Source organism: Balaenoptera acutorostrata, chromosome 15, assembly GCF_949987535.1.
Source record: "Balaenoptera acutorostrata chromosome 15, mBalAcu1.1, whole genome shotgun sequence".
Lineage (NCBI taxonomy): Eukaryota > Metazoa > Chordata > Mammalia > Artiodactyla > Balaenopteridae > Balaenoptera > Balaenoptera acutorostrata.
In genome coordinates this window covers 61,907,507-61,928,085 of record NC_080078.1, presented here as the reverse complement: position 1 = coordinate 61,928,085, position 20,579 = coordinate 61,907,507, and the positions used below count along the sequence as shown (strand labels likewise).

The 20,579-nt window shown below is 37.8% G+C and overlaps 1 protein-coding gene across 2 annotated transcripts in view; it reads right to left on the bottom strand.

The window, feature by feature from the left end:
* The window catches only part of CSNK2A1 (casein kinase 2 alpha 1), a 54,350-nt gene that overhangs the window by 16,687 nt on the left and 17,084 nt on the right, over positions 1 to 20,579 (bottom strand). For both annotated transcript variants that reach the window (XM_057529034.1, XM_057529035.1), the window contains exons 2-5: positions 7,195 to 7,404; positions 5,063 to 5,174; positions 614 to 715; positions 49 to 99 (exon numbers count right to left, since the gene is read on the bottom strand). In XM_057529034.1, coding sequence (XP_057385017.1) covers positions 49 to 99; positions 614 to 715; positions 5,063 to 5,174; positions 7,195 to 7,295 — 366 coding nt within the window. In that variant the 5' untranslated portion in view covers positions 7,296 to 7,404. The remainder of the gene's footprint in view (positions 1 to 48; positions 100 to 613; positions 716 to 5,062; positions 5,175 to 7,194; positions 7,405 to 20,579) is intronic.

The window sequence follows — 20,579 nt, the reverse complement described above, 5'->3', positions numbered from 1 at the left end:
TGTGGTCTAAAAACCCAACAGCTTGAAATGGTTGGTTATACATTATACCTTGAAGTCTGTGTTGTTTACGTGTTCAAAAACCAAGGCAGGAGTTCGTGACTAGGGGAAAGAAAAAGAAAACACACATTAGTAATAGCCCTGGCAGCTTTAGTGGGCACAATGTTTGCGGACACTACGTGGTGAATTTGGCAGTCCTTGCCTCAGTAGTAGGAAACCCTCTATTGCTATAAGCCCTCCCCACTCTGATCATCACCACACTTAGGTCATATTGGGGATGGATTTCAAACAGAAGACATGGAGCTGAAGTCTCACCAGGCTCTAGGCAGCCCAACAATGCGCCCATCGCCCATCGGCATCGGACCTGAGTTTGCAAAATGGATTAACACATTTCAGTTTCCAGTGCTATCAGTCTCTTAGCCTAGAAGAATAAGAAATAGTCTGTGGGTGGAGGTCTCTTTGAAAGAAAGACCCAAGCTAGTTAAGTGGTGTAACTGATAAAGCACTTTTAAAGCAGGACTTAATGGTAGAGGGAGGAACAAACAGAGGCCAGTTGTGCTCAGGGTCAAACACCACCTCAGCCCTAGTGGGCCTTACTAGCGCCTATTATACTCACCACAGGGTCTTTTACAATGTCTGCCAGTGTGATGATGTTGGGACCGCCTCGCAAATTCTCCAAAATCTTTATTTCACGCTTGATTTTCTTCTTCTTTACTGGCTGAAAGGGTAAAAGTACATCATTAAAAAAATTATTTCAGGATATTTCAACAGGTAATGTAATACATGAATGGCTTACTTATGAGCTCCTTGAAGGAAGGAAATGTGTCAGATTTATCTCTGAATCCCCCTTCTCCTAGCCCTGTGCCAGGTACTTTGCAGGTACTTAGCAAATACTGAATTGAAAGAAAAAAAGATTTCCACTCCAAAGACCAAAACTCTGCAGAATATCCATTTAATTCCAATCATCAGTCCTAATGTGTTAACTTTTAAAAACTATACAAACTAGGAATGTAAATGGTAATACTAAGATATATCCAGAAAAATCTTTTTATTAATTAGCATGAAACATGGGGCTCTTTCCATTCCTTCCTCTAAGTCTTATAAACACCCTACAGAAATGAAGGAGATCAGGACCAACAGCAAAGATGGCCACACCATCTTTGTGCAGTATAACCCTGTGGGTTAAATGTGTGCCTAATGTGAATCCTTCTTTCACTGCCTGCTACTTGTGTGTCTACGGGCAAGTTATATAACCTCTCTAAACCTTTCATTACGTGTAAAACGATCAACAAGAGTACTTATCTCATAATATTATTGCAAGGATCAAATGAGATATCTGAAAAGACCTCAGAATATGGCTGAGACATAACACATAATATCTGTCTAGCCTTATAACCAATATATCCTCCACATTCCTTTATCTTCAGCCATCATTTCCACATCTGCTCTGGTACAGAAATCTCTTTCTTGTTTTTTTTGAGAAGGGCTTTGGTCCAAATGCACCTCCTCTACAAAACCTTCTTTCTAAACAGTCTAAAACAGTGCTGGTCCAAAAGAAATATAATGCAAGCCACATGTGTATTTTATTTTTTATTTTTTTGGCCGTGCCTCACGGCTTGTGGGATCTTAGTTTCCACACCAGGGACTGAACCTAGGCTGTGGCAGTGAAAGTGCCGAGTCCTAACCACTGGACCGCCAGGGAATTCCCCACAGGTGTATTTTAAATGTTCTAGTACCCTCGTTTAAAAAATATAAAGAAACAGACAAAATTAATTTTAATAATACATTTTAGTTAACAAAAATATAACCAAAATGTTATCATTTCAACATGTAAATCAATATAAAAAATTACTAATGAGCAATTTTATATTCTTTTTTTTTGTACTAGGCCTTTGAAATCTGCTGTATTTTATGCTTACAGCATATCTCAGTTTGGACCAGCCATATTTCAAATGCTCAATAACCACATGTGACCTATGTCTGCCACACTGGACCAGGCAATCTTTCCTATTGGTGTTGGTCACCTCAGACTACTGACACACTGCATACGCTTCTTAGAAACTGTTGTAAGTATATATCATCTCTTCATTAACAAGACTACTGGTTACTAAACTTTGATTATCAACCTGGGATTTTTAATATACAAACTGTATAGATCTGCTGAATCAGAATCTTGAGAACAGAGCTGGAGATCTATTTTTAGACACTTTCAGGTTGATAATCCAGATCTAGGAACTACCAAACAATACTGTAGACTCTTTTAACCTTTTCTTGAGTCCTAAGCACATGGTACAGCAGGAAGCAAGCACATTTTGGAAACAGACTGTCCTCAAAACCTGGCTTTGTAGCTGTGTAGCTTTGGGAAAAGCACTTAAGTGTTTCTGAACTTTACACTTGCCTTGCAGAATTGTGATGTAAATACTACAGCTACAAAAGGGCCCAATGCAAAGTAGACAGTCAATAAATGGAAGCTGGGAATTCCCTGGTGGTCCAGTGGTTAGGACTCCGAGCTTTCACTGCCGAGGGCCCGGGTTCGATCCCTGGTCGGGGAATTAAGATCCCGCAAGCCATGAGGCGTGGCCAAAAAATAAAAATAAAAAAACATATTAAAAGTAAATAAATAAATGGAAGCTGCTTTACTAATAGTGAATTCCACATTTAATTCAATCCATGGCCTCAGCCTTGCTTCTATTAGAACTCACTACACTGGCTAGGAAACAAGCTCATCACAAGTTTTCTATTTGCTTTGACTATCAGATCTTTCTGATCTGCTGGAGTATCTAGGAGATGTTTCTACTCTCCAGGAACTAATCCATCAATCTCTCTCCTGTTTTCTACTAAATCACTATATCCCAACTGCTGGTTGATGGCAAAAAGCTACTGGTTTACAAAACTTCTGTTCTACAGAACCCTTAAAATCTATAAACTTACAAAAGCTAGACAGACCAGGCAGGTCACTTAAATCCTAATTTAATGTGATCAATGCAAATTTTGTCTAATAAATGGGGGGAAATTAAAAAATTTAAATATAGTTATGAATGAACTTAATCTATAATTATACCATCTAGCTACACAGTTACAGTAACATATACAGTACAGTTAGGAAAAGACTGAGCTAGAAAAAAAAAATCTTTCCAAACCACCCATCGCTCAAGACCATCAATGGCTCTCAACAACCTAGATGAGATAAAAATCATATTTTTCAAGGCTGGAAGGAAATGGAGATGTTATCTTTTCCCAGGCCATCACTAATTTAATCTCCCTTTCCAAGTTTACTTCCCATGTATGATCACATGACAGCTTCCACATGAAACATTTCTCTGACTTATTTCTTCCTCTTTTCTTAATCTTGTGCATTCCAGATTATGCTTCCCTTCCATGCTCCCATGCACACCAATCCAAATCCTTCTCCCACTCAGGGCCTGAAAAAGTTCCAGGGAGCTTTGCCTAACCATCACCACTCTCTTCTGAACTGTAAAACTCACTATTTATGCCTTTCAGATGACTCTAAATAATATATCACCTCAGTCTATCATATACTTTTCCATAGGAATATCATCTTACAATTACACAGAACTTCTGTTTCCAAAGTATATATCTATATACAATTTTGTATTTGATCCTGGTAACTCTCATTTTCACAGATGAACCAATATGTCTTAAATAGTTAAAAGGACTACCATGGCTAATTACTTTTAGAGTTTGGATTAGAATCCAAATGTCCCGATTTTCCAGCCTAGTTCTCTTTCTACACAAGATAAGATATAAATACTTAAACTTTGGTTCCCAAAAGGTATGCCAAAACACCCTCAGCAAATTCACAGGTGTTCTGTGGGATTTTTAATTTTTGAGGGAAAACGCCAGTTAATACTTGCTGTCTGTCAGTCACTGAGTACACTACCAGCCTGAGGTAGTTCAGTTTCAATATTAGATTGCACTACATTCTCTTTAATGGCATATTTTTGTGAAGCTGGGTTTTCAGCAGCTGCTGTGACAAAAAGCAAGTATTGTGCAAAAATCAATGTGGAACAGGAAATGAGGCTGCTGGTGTCCAATCTGATTTCAACATTTGAGAAGCTGTGCAGTGACTAACAGGTATACATATTCCAATAGTAAGTAATTATGGTTATATAAGAATAAAATAAAATTACTCTTCTCTTTCAACTTATGTGTATAATTTTTTAAATGGCTACCAGTTGAAACAAATACTTTTTTTAGTTATTTGGACTTAACTACTTAATAAACAAAACTGTATTTCTTTTGGCTTAGGGGTACCATGAGAGTCACTGAGGCAGTATGGGTGCTATAAATTGAGAAAGTCTGGGTCCCTCTGCTTCTCATGTCAAATATGGAAAAAGTTCCTGTGGCAAGGAACTGTATGCTAAGTTCCTGGTATATGGCAGTGTACAGTACAGTTATAACTAAATCACAATTTGCATACAGGTAGCCCATTGGCCAAATCTAGCCTGTACGGTGTTTTAAAAAACTCGAGCCAACATTTAAAAACCATGGGAATTAGTAAACAAATATAAATGTCTAGCTTCTTTTTGCGAAACAGTACCAAACAACATTAGACTTGCACTACTGCTGGGCAATCATCAGCTGGAGCTGGAGTGCATGCCATAGTACCCATCACTCACATCTTCTAATCATGGGCACTTAAATCAGACTAGCTGCATTAATGTCATCCACCTGTCCTCTAAAAGTCTGCATTTGTGACTCCTCATCTTTACACAGTAGAGCTAACAACTCATTGAAAACAAAAGCATGGAATAGAACTAAAAATATAAGAAATAGGAAATCAGTGTTAGGCAAGACCTAGGACAGAGAAGACTGAATCTTTACTCCCTCCCTCTGCCACAATCTAGCTGTACGATTTGAGTCAAACACTTCTCTTGCTTCAGTTTCCTGATCTGTCAAATGAAGATAATCTCTTCTATCGACTTCAAAGGAGCAATAAAATCAAGGTGTTAAAGCACTCCAAAAACCCTTTCAAGCGCTACTTTAAAAAAAAATTCTAAACTCCAAAAACCTGTGAAGTTAAAATCTCTCTTCTTGTACTTACCTTGAGAATTTTAACAACAACTTTTTCATTATTTGTGATGTTGATGGCTTCAAATACTTCACTGTATTTACCCCGGCCTAATTTTCTAACCAGCTGGTAGTCATCTTGATTTCTGGGAACAAAAAGAGTCAAAGTCACAATAATTTAAAAAGTTCAAACTATCAAGCACTAATTCAACTTACAAAACTATAGCCAGTAGAGTAAAAGAAATAAAACGTATTTCAAATAATCCCCAAATTTGCTTCTTTGTATTTCAAAAAAATTTGGCCAATTTAAAATGTGTGTTCCAAATCCTAGAATTAAAAAATTTAAGACTTTCAGTTATTCTTTCAAATCCCAAGTTGTTCACATCTCTATTGACATACCACACGTAGATAGCTTGTATTGGGGTTTGTTATGTATGTTTGTCTCCAACAGACAGCTTTCCCTTGGAAAATAATTTTTATATATTCCTGTCCCTCAGTGCCTGGCTCAGTGTTGGCATCTTACAGGAAGTCAATACAGGAATATTTCAATTCAGCCACACTTTGGGAGCAGCCGATTTTTAATGGGTCTCTTTGCAGATAAGTGGCTTTCAAACATATAGGTTTGACCTCCAACTTGCCCTCCAAAGCTGAGGACAGTCCACGTAATGAAGTTTGCAAACCACACTACAGATCATGAACCACAGTTAGGTGTCCCTTCCCCTACTTTTACCCATATTCCAAGACTACTAAGCAACATCAGAGGTGAAAAAGAATAAGGGAAATGCTAACATTTTCTCCCTGCCTCTGCTTACAACTTAGAGGAATTTGCTCTAAAGAATGAGAGTCTTTTCAATAAGGCCTAAATGCTATTTACTCCTGCTGGAGACACTGAAAATTCACTGTAAAAAATGTAAAAAATCAGCAATTCATTTTCCTCAAGCAAAAAAAAGAGAAAGTGAATGAACAAAGAAGATAAAAGGTACTAAGGACAGTGGACAACGTAATAATCATGGCAGGTCTAGGGAAGGAAGCTCTTAGTTCTGGTTGAGTTCTTTTCCTGTGGGAGGGCACAGAAAACAAATGCAAGCAAGCAAATAGCACCACGCCAAAAACTCAAAAGGGTTGTTTAGTGCCATTTAAGCAGAACTGAGCTCAAAGCACTTAATTTGAAGAGAGTGGTTGAAATTTCTGCAGTAAAACTCAGGTATTCCTGGAGTCCAAAGCATGTGATGTAAGAGGAAAATTGTTAGATTATCAATAATGATAACACCTATTGGCACTGTACCATGGTTCTTAATGGTATATTTGAAGCACACTGTGCCTCCTTGTGCAGAGGTAATGTACTTACCGTTAAGAATCATGGCCCAATCAGCATTAAAACACACCCTATGACAAATTTTGAAGACCATTTACATGCTATGAAAATCACATGTGGACAGATATAAAATGTAGTGTATGGGAGCTGCAGCCTTACCAAGTTTTCAAATTGCTATCCTTTGCATTTGAATATCAAAATAATTTTATCACAAAAGGTACGACCTGATCAATTAAATACATACTATGTTGGGACAAGAAATGCAAACATCCAAATGCGACTGCACAGAAAATTAGGAGGGCAAACACAGCTGTTCAGGCAGACTGCAACTGTTCAGGATGGAATTTCGGCTGAATTCCACGTTACACATGGCTAGCCTCATGATAAGGGCAAGTGTTTTAAGGGTTTAATTTTGCTTCTCATCAGAAAGAGGACACCTTTCTGGAGAACTGTTTTATCCTTCAGTATCATCATGGGACAACATTCTCTGACCTCAAAAATACTTTATGTAAGAGCCTGGTGTTTTCAAAGTCTCTCAAGCACTAATTCTCACCTAACTGCAAAGCTCTTAGCTGAGCAAGCTAATAGATAACTCTTTGTTACCATACAGAATATATACATCGGAGAAAAGAATAAGAGACCGAAATGTTTTTTAAAGGGTAAACCCATCAGAACTGTTAATTGACCAAAGCCAATACCCTGTTTCTTTACTGTAGAAGAAAACAAAAATTGTGTTCAATCTTGAGGTTTATAACTGTACAGTCAGGGAAGTTTCCTGTTGTAAATTACTCAACAAATCTACAAGAGTCAGCCCTTTGGGTGAGTACAGTGAAGTAAACGGAAATTATTACCCCCATTCCACCACATGTGACTCGTAATCCCAGTACTCTCGGGGTCTGTGCGTATTAACATCTGTGTAAACTCTGGCCCTGCTTGGCACGGGTCCCGACATGTCAGACAGGTTGGCGGACAAAGCTGGACTTGACGTTTGGAGAGATGGCAATCACTGTGTTGAGAGGCAGCTGGGGGTAAGACCTCGTTTCAGAACTGTTTTCTTCAAACTGCAGAAACAAAACACACAAAGGCCAAGGAACCATTTTTAAAAAGCACATAGGAAGAAAAAAAATCATCCTGAGTAATGGCCTCAAATATACCTCTGGCTCTCCTACCTGTTAACCGATGAATATATCCCAACTGTGCCAATCACAGTGTTTCCTGAAACATGGGGAAAAATTAAAACAAAACACCAAAACCCCAAGAAACATACTTAAACCTATACTGGCCCTAATCCTATTCTACAAAGTAGCCTGTTACCTCTTCATCTAAAGTTTGGATGCTCTTTAAAAGATAGCCTGAAAGGGAAGAATGGCATTGTGGATAAACCCATCAGCATTACTACTATTTATACATTCTACAAAAAGTATTAGCAAGGGATTCCCTAGTGGAACAGTGGTTAAGAATATGCCTGCCAATGCAGGGACACAGGTTTGAGGCCTGGTCCGGGAAGATCCCACATGCCTCGGAGCAACTAAGCCCGTGCGCCACAACTACTGAGCCTGCACTCTAGAGCCCGAGAGCCGCAACTTTTGAGGCCCGTGCACCTAGAGCCCATGCTCCGCAACAAGAGAAGCCACTGCAGTGAGAAGTCCGTGCACTGCAATGAAGAGTAGCCCTGGCTTGCCGCAAGTAGAAAAAGCCTGTGTGCAGCAACGAAGACCCAATGCAGCCAAAAAAAAAAAAAAAAAAAAAGTATTAGCAAGAACAGGACTTTCCTTTCAACAGCTTTCTACAGCTCAAGTAAGGGTGCTAAAACACTCTAGAATGGTGGCAAAGTCAAGAGTACAAACCTTAGTCTGACTCTAATATTTGATGAACCAGGAAGAGAATAAAGACTTGTTCTCATACATCAAAGTTCAATGTCATTTTATTATTTGGGAAACTTTACGTAATAATAGGTAGGCCAGTGATCACCATTTGAAAGATACACTTGATTTCATTAAAAAGAAAAAGAAAGAAACTAGTAATTTCCTCCTGATTTATTTAATATAGGAGCAAGCTTAATAAAAACTGGTGGAGGGCTTCCCTGGTGGCACAGTTGTTAAGAATACGCCTGCCAATGAAGGGGACACGGGTTCGAGCCCTGGTCCGGGAAGATCCCACATGCTGTGGAGCAACTAAGCCTGTGCACCACAACTACTGAGCCTGCGCTCTAGAGCCCGTGAGCCACAACTACTGAAGCCCGCACGCCTAGAGCCCGTGCTCCGCAACAAGAGAAGCCACCGCAATGAGAAGCCTGTGGACTGCAACAAAGAGTAGCCCCCACTCGCCACAACTAGAGAAAACCTGAGCGCAGCAACGAAGACCCAACGCAGCCAAAAATAAATAAATAAAATTAATTAATTAATTAATTAAAAAATAAGTAAATAAAAAAACTGGTGGAAGACAGTAATATATATTGGCTGAACTAATGCAGAATTTGATACCGAGGAAAAGCTGGTAAAATTTTAGAAATGTGCTTTCTACCAAATCAGTAAACTAAGTCTCCTTCATCATGTCTTCCCCGACCACTCCAATCTCGTTATCTCCATTCTCTGAGATTCCTATAGCATTTGTAGATTCCCTTTACTCTGCATTTAGTTACAAATGTATTGAGGGAACACCCTTCTTCTGTTTGATGGGATGCTGTCCGATGCATAAATCACAGAATAAAGCCAATCATATTTTAAAAAAATATATTGAGTCTCCAGATGTTATAACCTGAGGAAGACACATCACCCATGCATTTTCTGGCCAAGACTGTGTAACCTTAATCTAATTACAAGGCAAAGACAAACAGAAAATGAGGAAGCTTCTATTAAAAAATTCAGGGGTGGGGAGTAATACACTGTGCTCTTCAAACATGCCAATATTATAAAAGATAAAGGAAGGCTAAAGAGACATGAGAACTAAATATAATGTCCTACTCTAGACTGTATCCTGTACTAGAGGGGGGAAAATGCTATTAAAAATACTATCAGATCAAATGACAAAACTGGATTTAGATTAGGTGTATACAAGAATGCACTCACACATGATAAAGCAAATGGGGTAAAATATAACAGTAAGTAAATCTGGGTAAATGGGGATACAGATGTTTCTTTGTACTATTCTAATTTTGTTGAAACATATATTTTTTAAAATTGTGGTAAAATATACATAATATAAAATTTACCAAAATTAACAATGTTTAAGCATACAGTTCAGAGGCATTAAGTTCATTCACATTCTAGTACAACCATCACCACATCCTCCATCTCTAGAAAATTTTCACCATCCCAAAATGAAACTCTGTACCCATTAAACACCAACTCCCTCCTCCCCCAGCTCCTTATATAACCACCATTCTATTTTTCGTCTCGGAGTTTGACTACTCTAGGTATCTCATGTAAGTGTAATTGTAGAATATTTGTCCTTTTACACTTGGCTCATTTCATTTAGCATGTCTTCAAGGTTCATCCATGTTGTAGTATATGCCAGAATTTCCTTCCTCTTTAAGGCTGAATATCTCCATTGCATGTATATACCATATTTTGTCTATCCATTCATTCATCAATAGACACTTGGGTTGTTTCCACCTTTAGGCTATTGTGAATAACACTGCTATGAACACTGCTGTACAAATATCTTCTGGAGTTCCTCATTTCAATTCTTTTGGGTGGAATTGTGGATCATATGGTAATTCTATCTTTAATTTTTTGAGGAAACCAGCACACTCTTTTCCACAGTGGCTGCATCATTTTATACTCCCATCAGCAATGCACAAAGGCTCCAATTTCTCCACATCCTCTCCAGCATTTATGTAATTTTTTTTTAAATAGCAGCCATCTTAATGGATATAAAGTGGTATCTCACTGTGGTTTTGACTGGTACTTCTCTAATGATTAGTGATGCTAAGCACTTGTTCAGGTGTTTACTGGCCATTTATTTATCTTCTTTGGAGAGATGACTATTCAAGTCCTTTATTTTTTAATTTTTTTTTCTTTTGCTTGTTGAGTTGTAGAAGTTCCTTATATATTCTGGATACTAATCCCTTATCAGATATGTTATTTGCAAATACTTTCTCCCATTCTGTGGGTTGCCTTTTTATTCTGTTGGTGGTATCCGCTGATGCACTAAACTTTTAAATTTTGATGAACTCTAATTTGTCTATTTTGTCTTGTTGTCTGTGCTTTTGGTGTCATATCTGTACTATTTTTATTTCTGTCTCTTGTAAATTTGAAGTTACTTCCAAGTAAAAAGTTTTTTAAAAATGGGTATAAGAAAACTGAGGCCCAGAAAGAGGAAAATTTACCTATAATCACATAGCTACTTAACAGGAGAGTTAAGGACTGGAAACCAAACTTCTGATTCTTGTGACGATAATCTTTTTTGCCATGTAATCATAAACTAGTTAGATAACAACAGCTAACATCTACAAGCATTCGCTACGTGCTTTATGTGAATTATTTCGTAACCCTTACCACACAAGGAACTGGTAAGGACAGTTACCATTACCCCCATTTTACAGATGAGGAAAATGAAGTAAAGAAAGGTTAAGCAACTTGCCAAAGGACACACAGCTAGAAGGAGCTGATGACATTTAACCAGACTACAAATTAGAGATAACTGTATTCACCTCTCAGGTTTGTGGTGAGGATTCAAAGAGATAATAAGTGTAAAGTGTTTAGAACTGTGCCTATTTGAGACCTCTATGAGACTCACTTACAACAATCTACATGTTCTTTCCAATGTTGTATTTAAGCTGGAGCTTAGCTACTACACCAAAAAGTAAGCCAGAAGAGATGTCTCCTTATGCCCACAATTTCAGTGGCTTAAAGCTTTTAGAGGAAGAGCAAGAAAGACTAGGATGGGGGTTAATGCTATCCTCCAAAAGTGTGACAAACAATGATACTCCCACCACCCCCCCAGCAATATATAAGATCAAAAGATCCATCCGTCTACCTACGATTTCTCCAATTCATAAAAGCCCCTATAACTTGCCTCTGTTCAACTCTGGGGTCCCATATGTATACAACTTAAATGGCCAGAACACAATAAAATCATTCAGAAACTTACTAAAAAGTGGACCAGGGCTTCCCTGGTGGCGCAGTGGTTGAGAATCTGCCTGCTAATGCAGGGGACACGGGTTCGAGCCCTGGTCTGGGAAGATCCCACATGCCGGGGAGCAGCTGGGCCCGTGAGCCACGGCTACTGAGCCTGCGCGTCTGGAGCCTGTGCCCCGCAACGGGAGGGGCCGCGATAGTGAAAGGCCCGCGCACCGCGATGAAGAGCGGTCCCCGCACCGCGATGAAGAGTGGCCCCCACTTGCCGTAACCGGAGAAAGCCCTCGCACGAACCGAAGACCCAACGCAGCCAAAAATAAATAAATAAATAAATAAAGTAGCTATAAAAAAATTAAAAAAAAAAAAAAAAAAAAAAGTGGACCAAAACTGTCTTCAAAATTATTTCCAAATATTTATTTCTTTGGTTTTATAAAACCACCTGGGTGATAATAACCTAATGTATCTTTACCTAATATCGATTAATTATAAACACACACACACACCAAACAAGCAAAAAACCAGAAAGCAGACACTTTTATTGTAACTTTTCTTCTTCCCAAAGAAACAAGGTCATTTGTGCTTTAGGACTCCTGGCTTTTTTGGTGACTATTATCACTGCACTAACAGCAGCAAAAGACGCTAGGGAGATGGGTAAAGGTGTGTGTATGTGCGCAAACAGCCAAAACGGTATAGACAACAGCATTAAACCAGTAGAAATACTGTCCCAGGAATTGATGAATTTTAATGATACTAAACTCTTAAATTCTTACCTTCTTCTCTGAAACAATATCTTTCTCTTCAGTCTCTATATTCCTTTATAGGTATTTTATTCTTTCTGTTGATATTCTATAAGACACCCTTTAACTGTGGATCTCAAAGCTCTTCCCCAATGAACTTACGAAGTTTGTAAAATCAGCACAGATTTAATAAATGGGATTAGATGCAATATGCAATGTGATGAAGCAAGCAGTGGAGTCCTGGGTTCGAATCCCTATTTGGCTACAGGACCTCTACTGGGGTTCTTCCAGCTTTGATTCATCACTTATAAAACCTGCCTAACTGCACTTGCAGACTGAAGGGAAGCTCAAGTGAGATATCTTCCAGAAAGGGCTCAAAAACACCGAACACATATAAATTATCATTAAATGATTACTATCCCATTGCTCCTTAGTGAAAACTAATAAGCAGAAGCCTAACCTTAAAAGGCTGTGGTCTTCACTCCTAGTTTTCTTCAAAGTACAGAAATTATAGGAGCTGTGGTTAACTCCCAGCCTCTGAGGGCCAACTCATGGGTGGACAAAATGAGACCTCATTTCTCCGTGGGAATCATCTGACTCACATGGAAAATATTCCCCAACTCCCATTTATTAGCCCGTGTATCAATCACACTCTTATCACCCAGTCTTCTGCTCTCATAAGGCCTTGGCATTCTCTGAGAAGCGCAGAGCAAGGCTATTCACTAATGAAACTCCTGAGATTCTCAAGTACTTGTTTGACTGGCCCTTGCAGCTTTGTGCCTCATCAACTGGGACCTAATTTATGAACTGGTGAATTTGATTCTCCACTGGGAGGACAACGAGCTATTTTGCAGTAACCCAAAGAGGTGCTTCACTTTACTGTCATGCATACCAAATAATCTGCTTAGAGTAAGAGAGTCATTCACATGAATTCCAAATAGTTGGCCTTCATTAATTATGCGGGGAGAAGAAAACAGGGGTGGGGGAGGGTGGGGTGTGTCTTCTTAAACTATAGCTTAACAACTTCAGATAAATAAAATGGTGCAGGGAGGGATGAGGGAGGGTGATGGAATGGGGTAAAGACGGGATGTGAAAAGACAGAAAAAAGAAGATAAACATTATTCTATTCAGAAATACTATTTCACTTGTACTGCTGTAAATGTGTATGTATATTCACATGCAGCCTAACAGGAAGGAAATACAGGGACAGTCTAAATCTCTCAACTATAGATTTGGTTCTTTCAGACATTCCTTCCTTTGTTCATCCCTTAAATATATGAGCACCTACTATGAAAAAGTATTATGCCAGGCTTTGGGAATACAATAATGAGCAAGGCAGAACGGTGAGACGAATGTGCCTTTAAGATTTTATCTGCAGATTAAGGATAATGGAAATTCATTGAAGAATTTTAAGCAGAAAAGTGACCCATATGTACATTTTGAACAAGTTTACTCTCTGGCTGGGTGTGACACAGGCAAGAGAGAATAGTTTCAGGGAAACAGAAAGCTATCAACAGTAGCCTATGTAAGACAGATGATGAAGGCCTGACCTATGGTGGTAGCAATGGAGATAAGTGAACTAATATGACGAACAAAATTTATGGTGTAAAATCAATAGCTCTGGGTGGACTGGATAATGGGGTAAGGAGTGGAAGTGACTTCTAGATTTCTGGCTAGAGAGACTGTTGATGCCATTCATGGAGACAGAAAACATTCTGGAAGAGCTCACAAGTCAGGTTTTGAACATAAGGTTAAAATGGTTCTTTGACATATTAAAAAGGGTACTGAATAGGCAATCAGGTATTACAAGTCTGGAGCTAAAAGAGTTTTTCAGCTTTAAATACCTGCCCCCCACTCCTCTCCCCCAGAATTCTATGTGGCAGGCATTTCTTTTCCTAATCTACAGATAAGAAAACAGCCTAAGTAAATTCAGTAGCTTTAGCAAGAATATCCAGTAGAGATGGAGCTGGGATTCAAAGCCAAAATGGCTGGCCCCCAAGGTTCATGTCTTTTCATTCCTATCGAACTGAACTTACCACTTTCTACATCATACCTTAATTTCCTTATTAGACCCTTAGCTCCTTGAAGTCAAGATCCATTATCTAATTCATCTTTTGATTTTACAGTACCCAGCTCAAGTCTCTGCATTTTGTAGGACGTCCAGTAAATATTATTCGTCAATCAAATCAATGTTGGTTTATTTTCAAAAAAATGAAATAAAAATGATGTTGCCTCCAAAAGATAGAGTACCCCTAAACACTTCAGGTCACCTGGTACATAGCTAGGAAAACTAAAAGACTAACTCAAGGGTTCTTGAATAATTTTCTCTTCACTCCCCGCCCCCCCATTATAGCTTCTTCTATTAAATAACAGGGCCACAGTTAAGATTTATATTTCTCTCCCACAACAATTAGAATTAAGAGAATACTGAAGAAACTCTAGTTTAGCAATTTTTACAATGGCTTTTCTGAAAGTTGGGAAAAGTGCTTGAGTCCTGAGTATCCTGAAGGTCAATTCTCCTATCTACCATTCACAACAGAAGTATACCTTAAAAAAATATAACTTACAGAAAAAGTATTACCTTTCCTTTTAATTTCCATTTTAAATGACCTTACTTAGTTCTTACTGTCCTCATGTATTGCATAAAAGGAGATGTAACTTTCATGGCTAATAATTTCAAATTTCAGATCACTAATTCTATTTTAAAAGCCCTCAGACTGACTCTGAACACATGGCTAAGTTTTGTTTGCTCAATGCTTAGCCTAATAAAAGCCAATTAATCAACTATGAAAAATTCTTGTCAACAAAACTTTCCCTACTAAAGTCGGACCACACCTGCAACCAAAGCCAATTATTAATACATGGCTCTGCTTGACCTATACTTTAATAAAATGCAAAGAAAAGAAAACTTCACTAAATCATCAGGCTAAAATATGTACTGTGAAACTAATAAGTTTATTGACATAAATGTAACAGAACTAATTAATTTCAATAAAAACTCCTTTTGCCCTCTTCAGTCAGTCTCTCCCTCTAATCTCTTCTACTCCATGTGATTTCTGTTTTTCAATCTGGCAACTAAAAAAGAAAATCAGAGGCTTAGTGAATGGACCAATATCAGAAAATGCACAAGTCTAATCAGTCATTTGTACTAATGTATTTTTATAGATCAATTTTCTAGTATTAGAACTAGAAAAGATTATTCTGGAACTCTAAATTTAAAAAATTTTCAAACTGTGAAACAGTTTTATTATGTCTTTTAACCCTAATATTTATTAGCGTCTCCATCTTAAGAAAAAAAAAAAAGTTCCCCCTCCCATCCCTAGATCAACCATAGTTAATGAACAAGAGCTCATACTCATCCAGGCAGGACAAAGAGTTCTATAGTAAAGAATGCAGAATGTGCTTATATTGCACTGACTGCATGATTTAGGACCACTTGTTTAGAGGAAAAGCAGTTGTATGAGGAAAAAACACCTTTGAAGACTGCAGCAGAGAATGAACTCTTCTTAGCAATCAGGCAGCAAAAACTGGTAAGAGGATTTGTGCAACAAACTATGTACATGTTTTTGCCTTGTTGTAGAAGCAAAGACAAATATTTAGTCATACAAACTTGTCCTTTCCCCTTTCAAAGTGGCACTGTTTAGAAGGTCAAATGAACACAAAAAAAGCATAAGTAGTTAATACTATCTGAATTACTTGTTTCAAATGTCCATAGTTGCCCTTAATTTCCAATTATCTCCCCCTTTCAAAATCAAGAGCAGAATGTTCATTCATTAAGCATTTATCTAATACTTATTATGTACCAGGAAACATGCTTGATTGCCAGGAAGGGATCCTTTCTCTAGGCCCAGGAGAATAAAGAGAAAGTAATTCTGCCCTCCAACAAAGAAAACAGACCATTAAAATCTCTGATCAGTGCTTGAAAGAATTAAGTCAGGGTGCTCTGCAAGAATTGAAGGGAACTTAAGTCACCAACCCATTATCATCCATTCAATAAATATTTATGGAGTACCTCATTGTTTGGGGAAAGGCAGTCAGGGAAGAAATAACATCTAAGCTCAGTTTTGAAGGATGCACAGGAATTATTCAGATGAGAAACACCAATACAAGAAATTGTAAAGCACAATTCTTTAAGTTAGGAATTTTAGGAATTTTAAAGACCTATAACTTTGTATCCCAAAATGACCAAAAGCTGGCACACCCTGTTATCCTCTATAAGAAGCACATCAGATCAACAACCTTTTAATCTTTTCCAATCTACGTTGGAAAACACTAGTGCACTCTACTCAACTGTTACTATATGTGGCCCTCTCCCCCGAAACAATGATTAATTCACAACCACTGCACTTTAGATCTCATTCTCTTCCTTTCTCCACTCCTCTAACAAATCAGTTCTACTGCAGAGATCACAAAGCAAAATGCCTAGAAAGGACAAGTAGCTAGAGTTTGTAGACAATCCCTGAAAGTGTGATTGTTTCTCAGTTTTCAAAGTGAGAAATCAAGATTTTTGCAGGTAACTTTCCTGTCTCCAGTAATGGGGGGCTAGGTTATTTAGGTCAACTCTCCTACTGAGAACCAAAGAGAATGGATTAAACACAAACACACACACACACACACACACACCCATCTCTCTCTCACATTCTTAAATAAGACCGACAAGCATATAGCCAAAAGTGAAGAGAAAATGAGAACCCAGAGAAGTAAGCAAGCAAGGAAGCCCAAAGCGTCTTTGTTGATCCCTGAAATTAGAATTTTGTTCTGACAGAAACCAAAGCCCAGAGCTCTCACAAGGTGAGGAGTCCCTCCTCATAATAAATAAATAGATAAGTAAATAAACTGAAGGTAGGAAAGAAGGGAGGGAGGGAGGATAAAGACGAGGCCCTCATCATAATAAGCCGAGACTTGAGAGAGTTACAATCTTAGGGTGGGAGTGAACAGGGAGTAGAAGATCCAGGGAAGAACTATAGCCCTATAGAGGGAATGTCTGATCTGAAGCTTGTTTTAAGGTGGTCCCTGGACCAGTAATGTCCACAGATACCTGACATGAACAAGCTCGCTGTGGGGAAAAATACCTTGCTGTGGGCTTCAAATGAATCCTACACATAAATTTTCATATACAACATCCAACTTGTAATCAAAGATAACTAGGTGTTAAAGACTCCAATAGTTAGACTGGCAGAAAAAGAACAGACAACAGAAAAAAACCCACAGAGACTTAACAACTATGTTGACTATGCTTACAGAAATAAGTTTCAGAATATCTGCAGGGAACAGGATACTTAAAAAGTAACAGCAGATTTCAAAACTTGGAAGAACAAAACAGAACTTTCAGAAATAAGAAGTAACTGAAATGGACTGATTTAACAGTAGATTCAGGGAACTCTCTGGTGGTCCAGTGGTTAGGACTCCATGCTCTCGATGTCGAGGGTGCTGGTTCAATCCCTGGTCAGGGAACTAAGATCCCACAAGCTGCGTGGTGGGGCCAAAAAAAAAAAAAAAAAGTAGATTCAAAAGGATGAAGAGAAAACTAAGGAACTGGAAAACAGGTTACAAATTATCCACAGTGTAGCAGAAAGGCCAAAACTATGAAAAATAAGAGAAGAGTAATACCGTGAAGTGGTTTGATATACTTTTAATTGGAACTAGAAGAAAAGGAGAAAATGGGACAGGGCAGAGGCAATAGCTGAAGAGGTTAACAGTTGAGAAAGTCCCAGAAGCAATTAGACACAATCACATTCCAAGAGCCAACAAATACCAAACAAGATCAATAAAAAGAAATCACAACTAATCATGCAATAAAACAGAAGAAAAACCGAAGATAAAGAGAAATTTGAAAAGCAAGCAGAAAAGACAGACTGCATTCAAAGAAGCAACATTAGAACAGTTTTCTCCAAAAGCAACAATGAAGCCAAGACAGTTTAATACCTATAGTGTGCTGATGGAAAAAACCTGCCACATTAAAATTCTACATCCAGTAAATATCTCTAAAGAAAGAAAATAAGGAACAATAATCCCATTTGGAAGGTTTGAACTGAAAGAGAAAATGAAGAGCAAAATTTATGGAAAAGTTCAAAAAAACATCTTTGATAAGTTATGGCTCCAAGTTACAATATTTACGATGGTATCTTACTGATAGAACAAAAATACCATATATTTCCAAACTAGAAAGATTGGCGGTAGGGGGGAATGGAATAAGAAGAATCCAAAAAAAGGTAAGAAAAAAGAAGAAAAAAACCCAGAACATAAGAAACAGAGAAAAAAGTTACACAAATATGATTAATTATATTAAATATAAATGAAATAAATCATTCTGGTAAAAGACAAAAGACTGTCAGACTGGATTAAAAAAGAAATCCAAATGAACCAGAATAACCAAACCAGTCTTGAAAAAGAAAAATAAAGCTAAAGGAATCATACGATCTAATTTTAAGTTATTTATTGCAAAGCTTACAGTTTTTAAAACTGTGTCATTAGCAAAGGGATAAAACATAAATCAATAGAACAGAATGAGGTATAGAAATAGACCCACACAAATATGGCCAAATGATTTTTTTTTTAAAGATTTATTTTTTTTTTAATTGATTAATTGATTGATTGATTGATTGCTATGTTGGGTCTTCGTTTCTGTGCTAGGGCTTTCTCTAGTTGTGGCAAGCGGGGGCCACTCTTCATCACGGTGCGCGGGCCTCTCACTGTCACGGCCTCTCTTGTTGCGGAGCACAGGCTCCAGACGCGCAGGCTCAGTAATTGTGGCTCACGGGCCCAGCCGCTCTGCGGCATGTGGGATCTTCCCAGACCAGGGCTCGAACCCGTGTCCCCTGCACTAGCAGGCAGATTCTCAACCACTGCGCCACCAGGGAAGCCCGGCCAAATGATTTTTGACAAAGGTGGAAAAGCAGTTCAATGAAGAAAGGATAATCTTTTCTGTAAATAGTCTTGGGAAACTTGGACATCCATATACAAAATCACGACCTTCAATCTAAACCTCACACCTTATAAAAAAAAAAAACTCATAATGGATTGTGGATCTAAATGTAAAATGATCAAACCTTTATAAGAAAATCTTGTGATTCGAGATTAGGCAGAGTTCTTTACATGGCACCAAAAGCACAATCCATAAAAGTAAAACCTGAAAAATTGGACCTCATCAACACTAAAACATTTCTGCTATGTAAAAGACACTGTGAACAGAATGAAAAAAATGCCACAGATAGAATATATTTGCAAATCACATACCTGATAAAGGACTTGCATGTATGAAATACAAAGAACTCAACAATAAGAAAACACTCCAATTAAAAAACAAGCAAAAGATCTGAACAGACACTTCACAAAAGATCAAATTAAAATGAGATCCACTACAGTTATTAAAATAGCTAAAAAAAAAAAAAAAAAAAAAAAAAATTGATAACACCAAAAGCTGGTGAGGATGTAACAGAAACTAATTTGGAGCAACAGAAACTAATTCATTCTTGATGAAAATGCAACATGCTATAGCAATCTTGGAAAAATCTGGCCACTGATTATAAAGTTAAATAAACACCATATAACTCAGCATTCCCACTCCTAAGTATTTACTCAAGTGAACTGAAAATCTATGTTCACACAAAAACCTGTATGCAAATGTTGACAGCAGCTTTATTCATAATCGCAAAAAAATGGAAACAACCAAGATGTCCAACAGGTGAATGGATAAATGGTGGTATAATCACACAATGGGAAACAAGCTATTGATTTGTACAACATGGATGAATCTTAAATATATTTTGTTAAGGAGCCAGATCTAAAAAGCTAGATATTGTATGTTTTCATTTATATGACATACTGAAAAAGGCAAAACTATGAAGACAGAACATAAGTGATTGACACATGGAAATGCAACTGTTCTGTTTAATACTGCAGAGGTGGATTTATTACTCTAAGTATTGTTAGAACCCATAGAACTGTGCACCACGAACAGCGGACATTTCTGGATGCAAATTCCTAGCTCTGTCCACTAAGAGCACCTAGAAGTAGTGTCAATGAGTAGCAACAAGAATAACTAGTGTCCAAACCTTGGTTCCTCAATACCTTTCTCCAATAAAAGGAAGGAGGGCTCTTTAGAAAAATGGCTGATTCTAGGATCGAGGCAGGGAAAATATAAGATAGCCTGGCAAATCTTGTAGTCAAAGGGACATGGGAGCCAACCTGAAAGAGTTCCAAGTGCAAAAGCTTGAACAATTTGAATAAAATATAATGACAGTATTAGATGGTAACCCCAAAGAATAAAATAAACACCCATGAGTCCACACTATATAAATAAATGATTTAATAAATTAAAAAAATCTTCCTTACACAAGAATTCAACTTACACATGTAGAAAGAAAAAAAGAAATAGAAAATTACCATTAGATCAGCACAGTAATTGCCGCAGGCAAG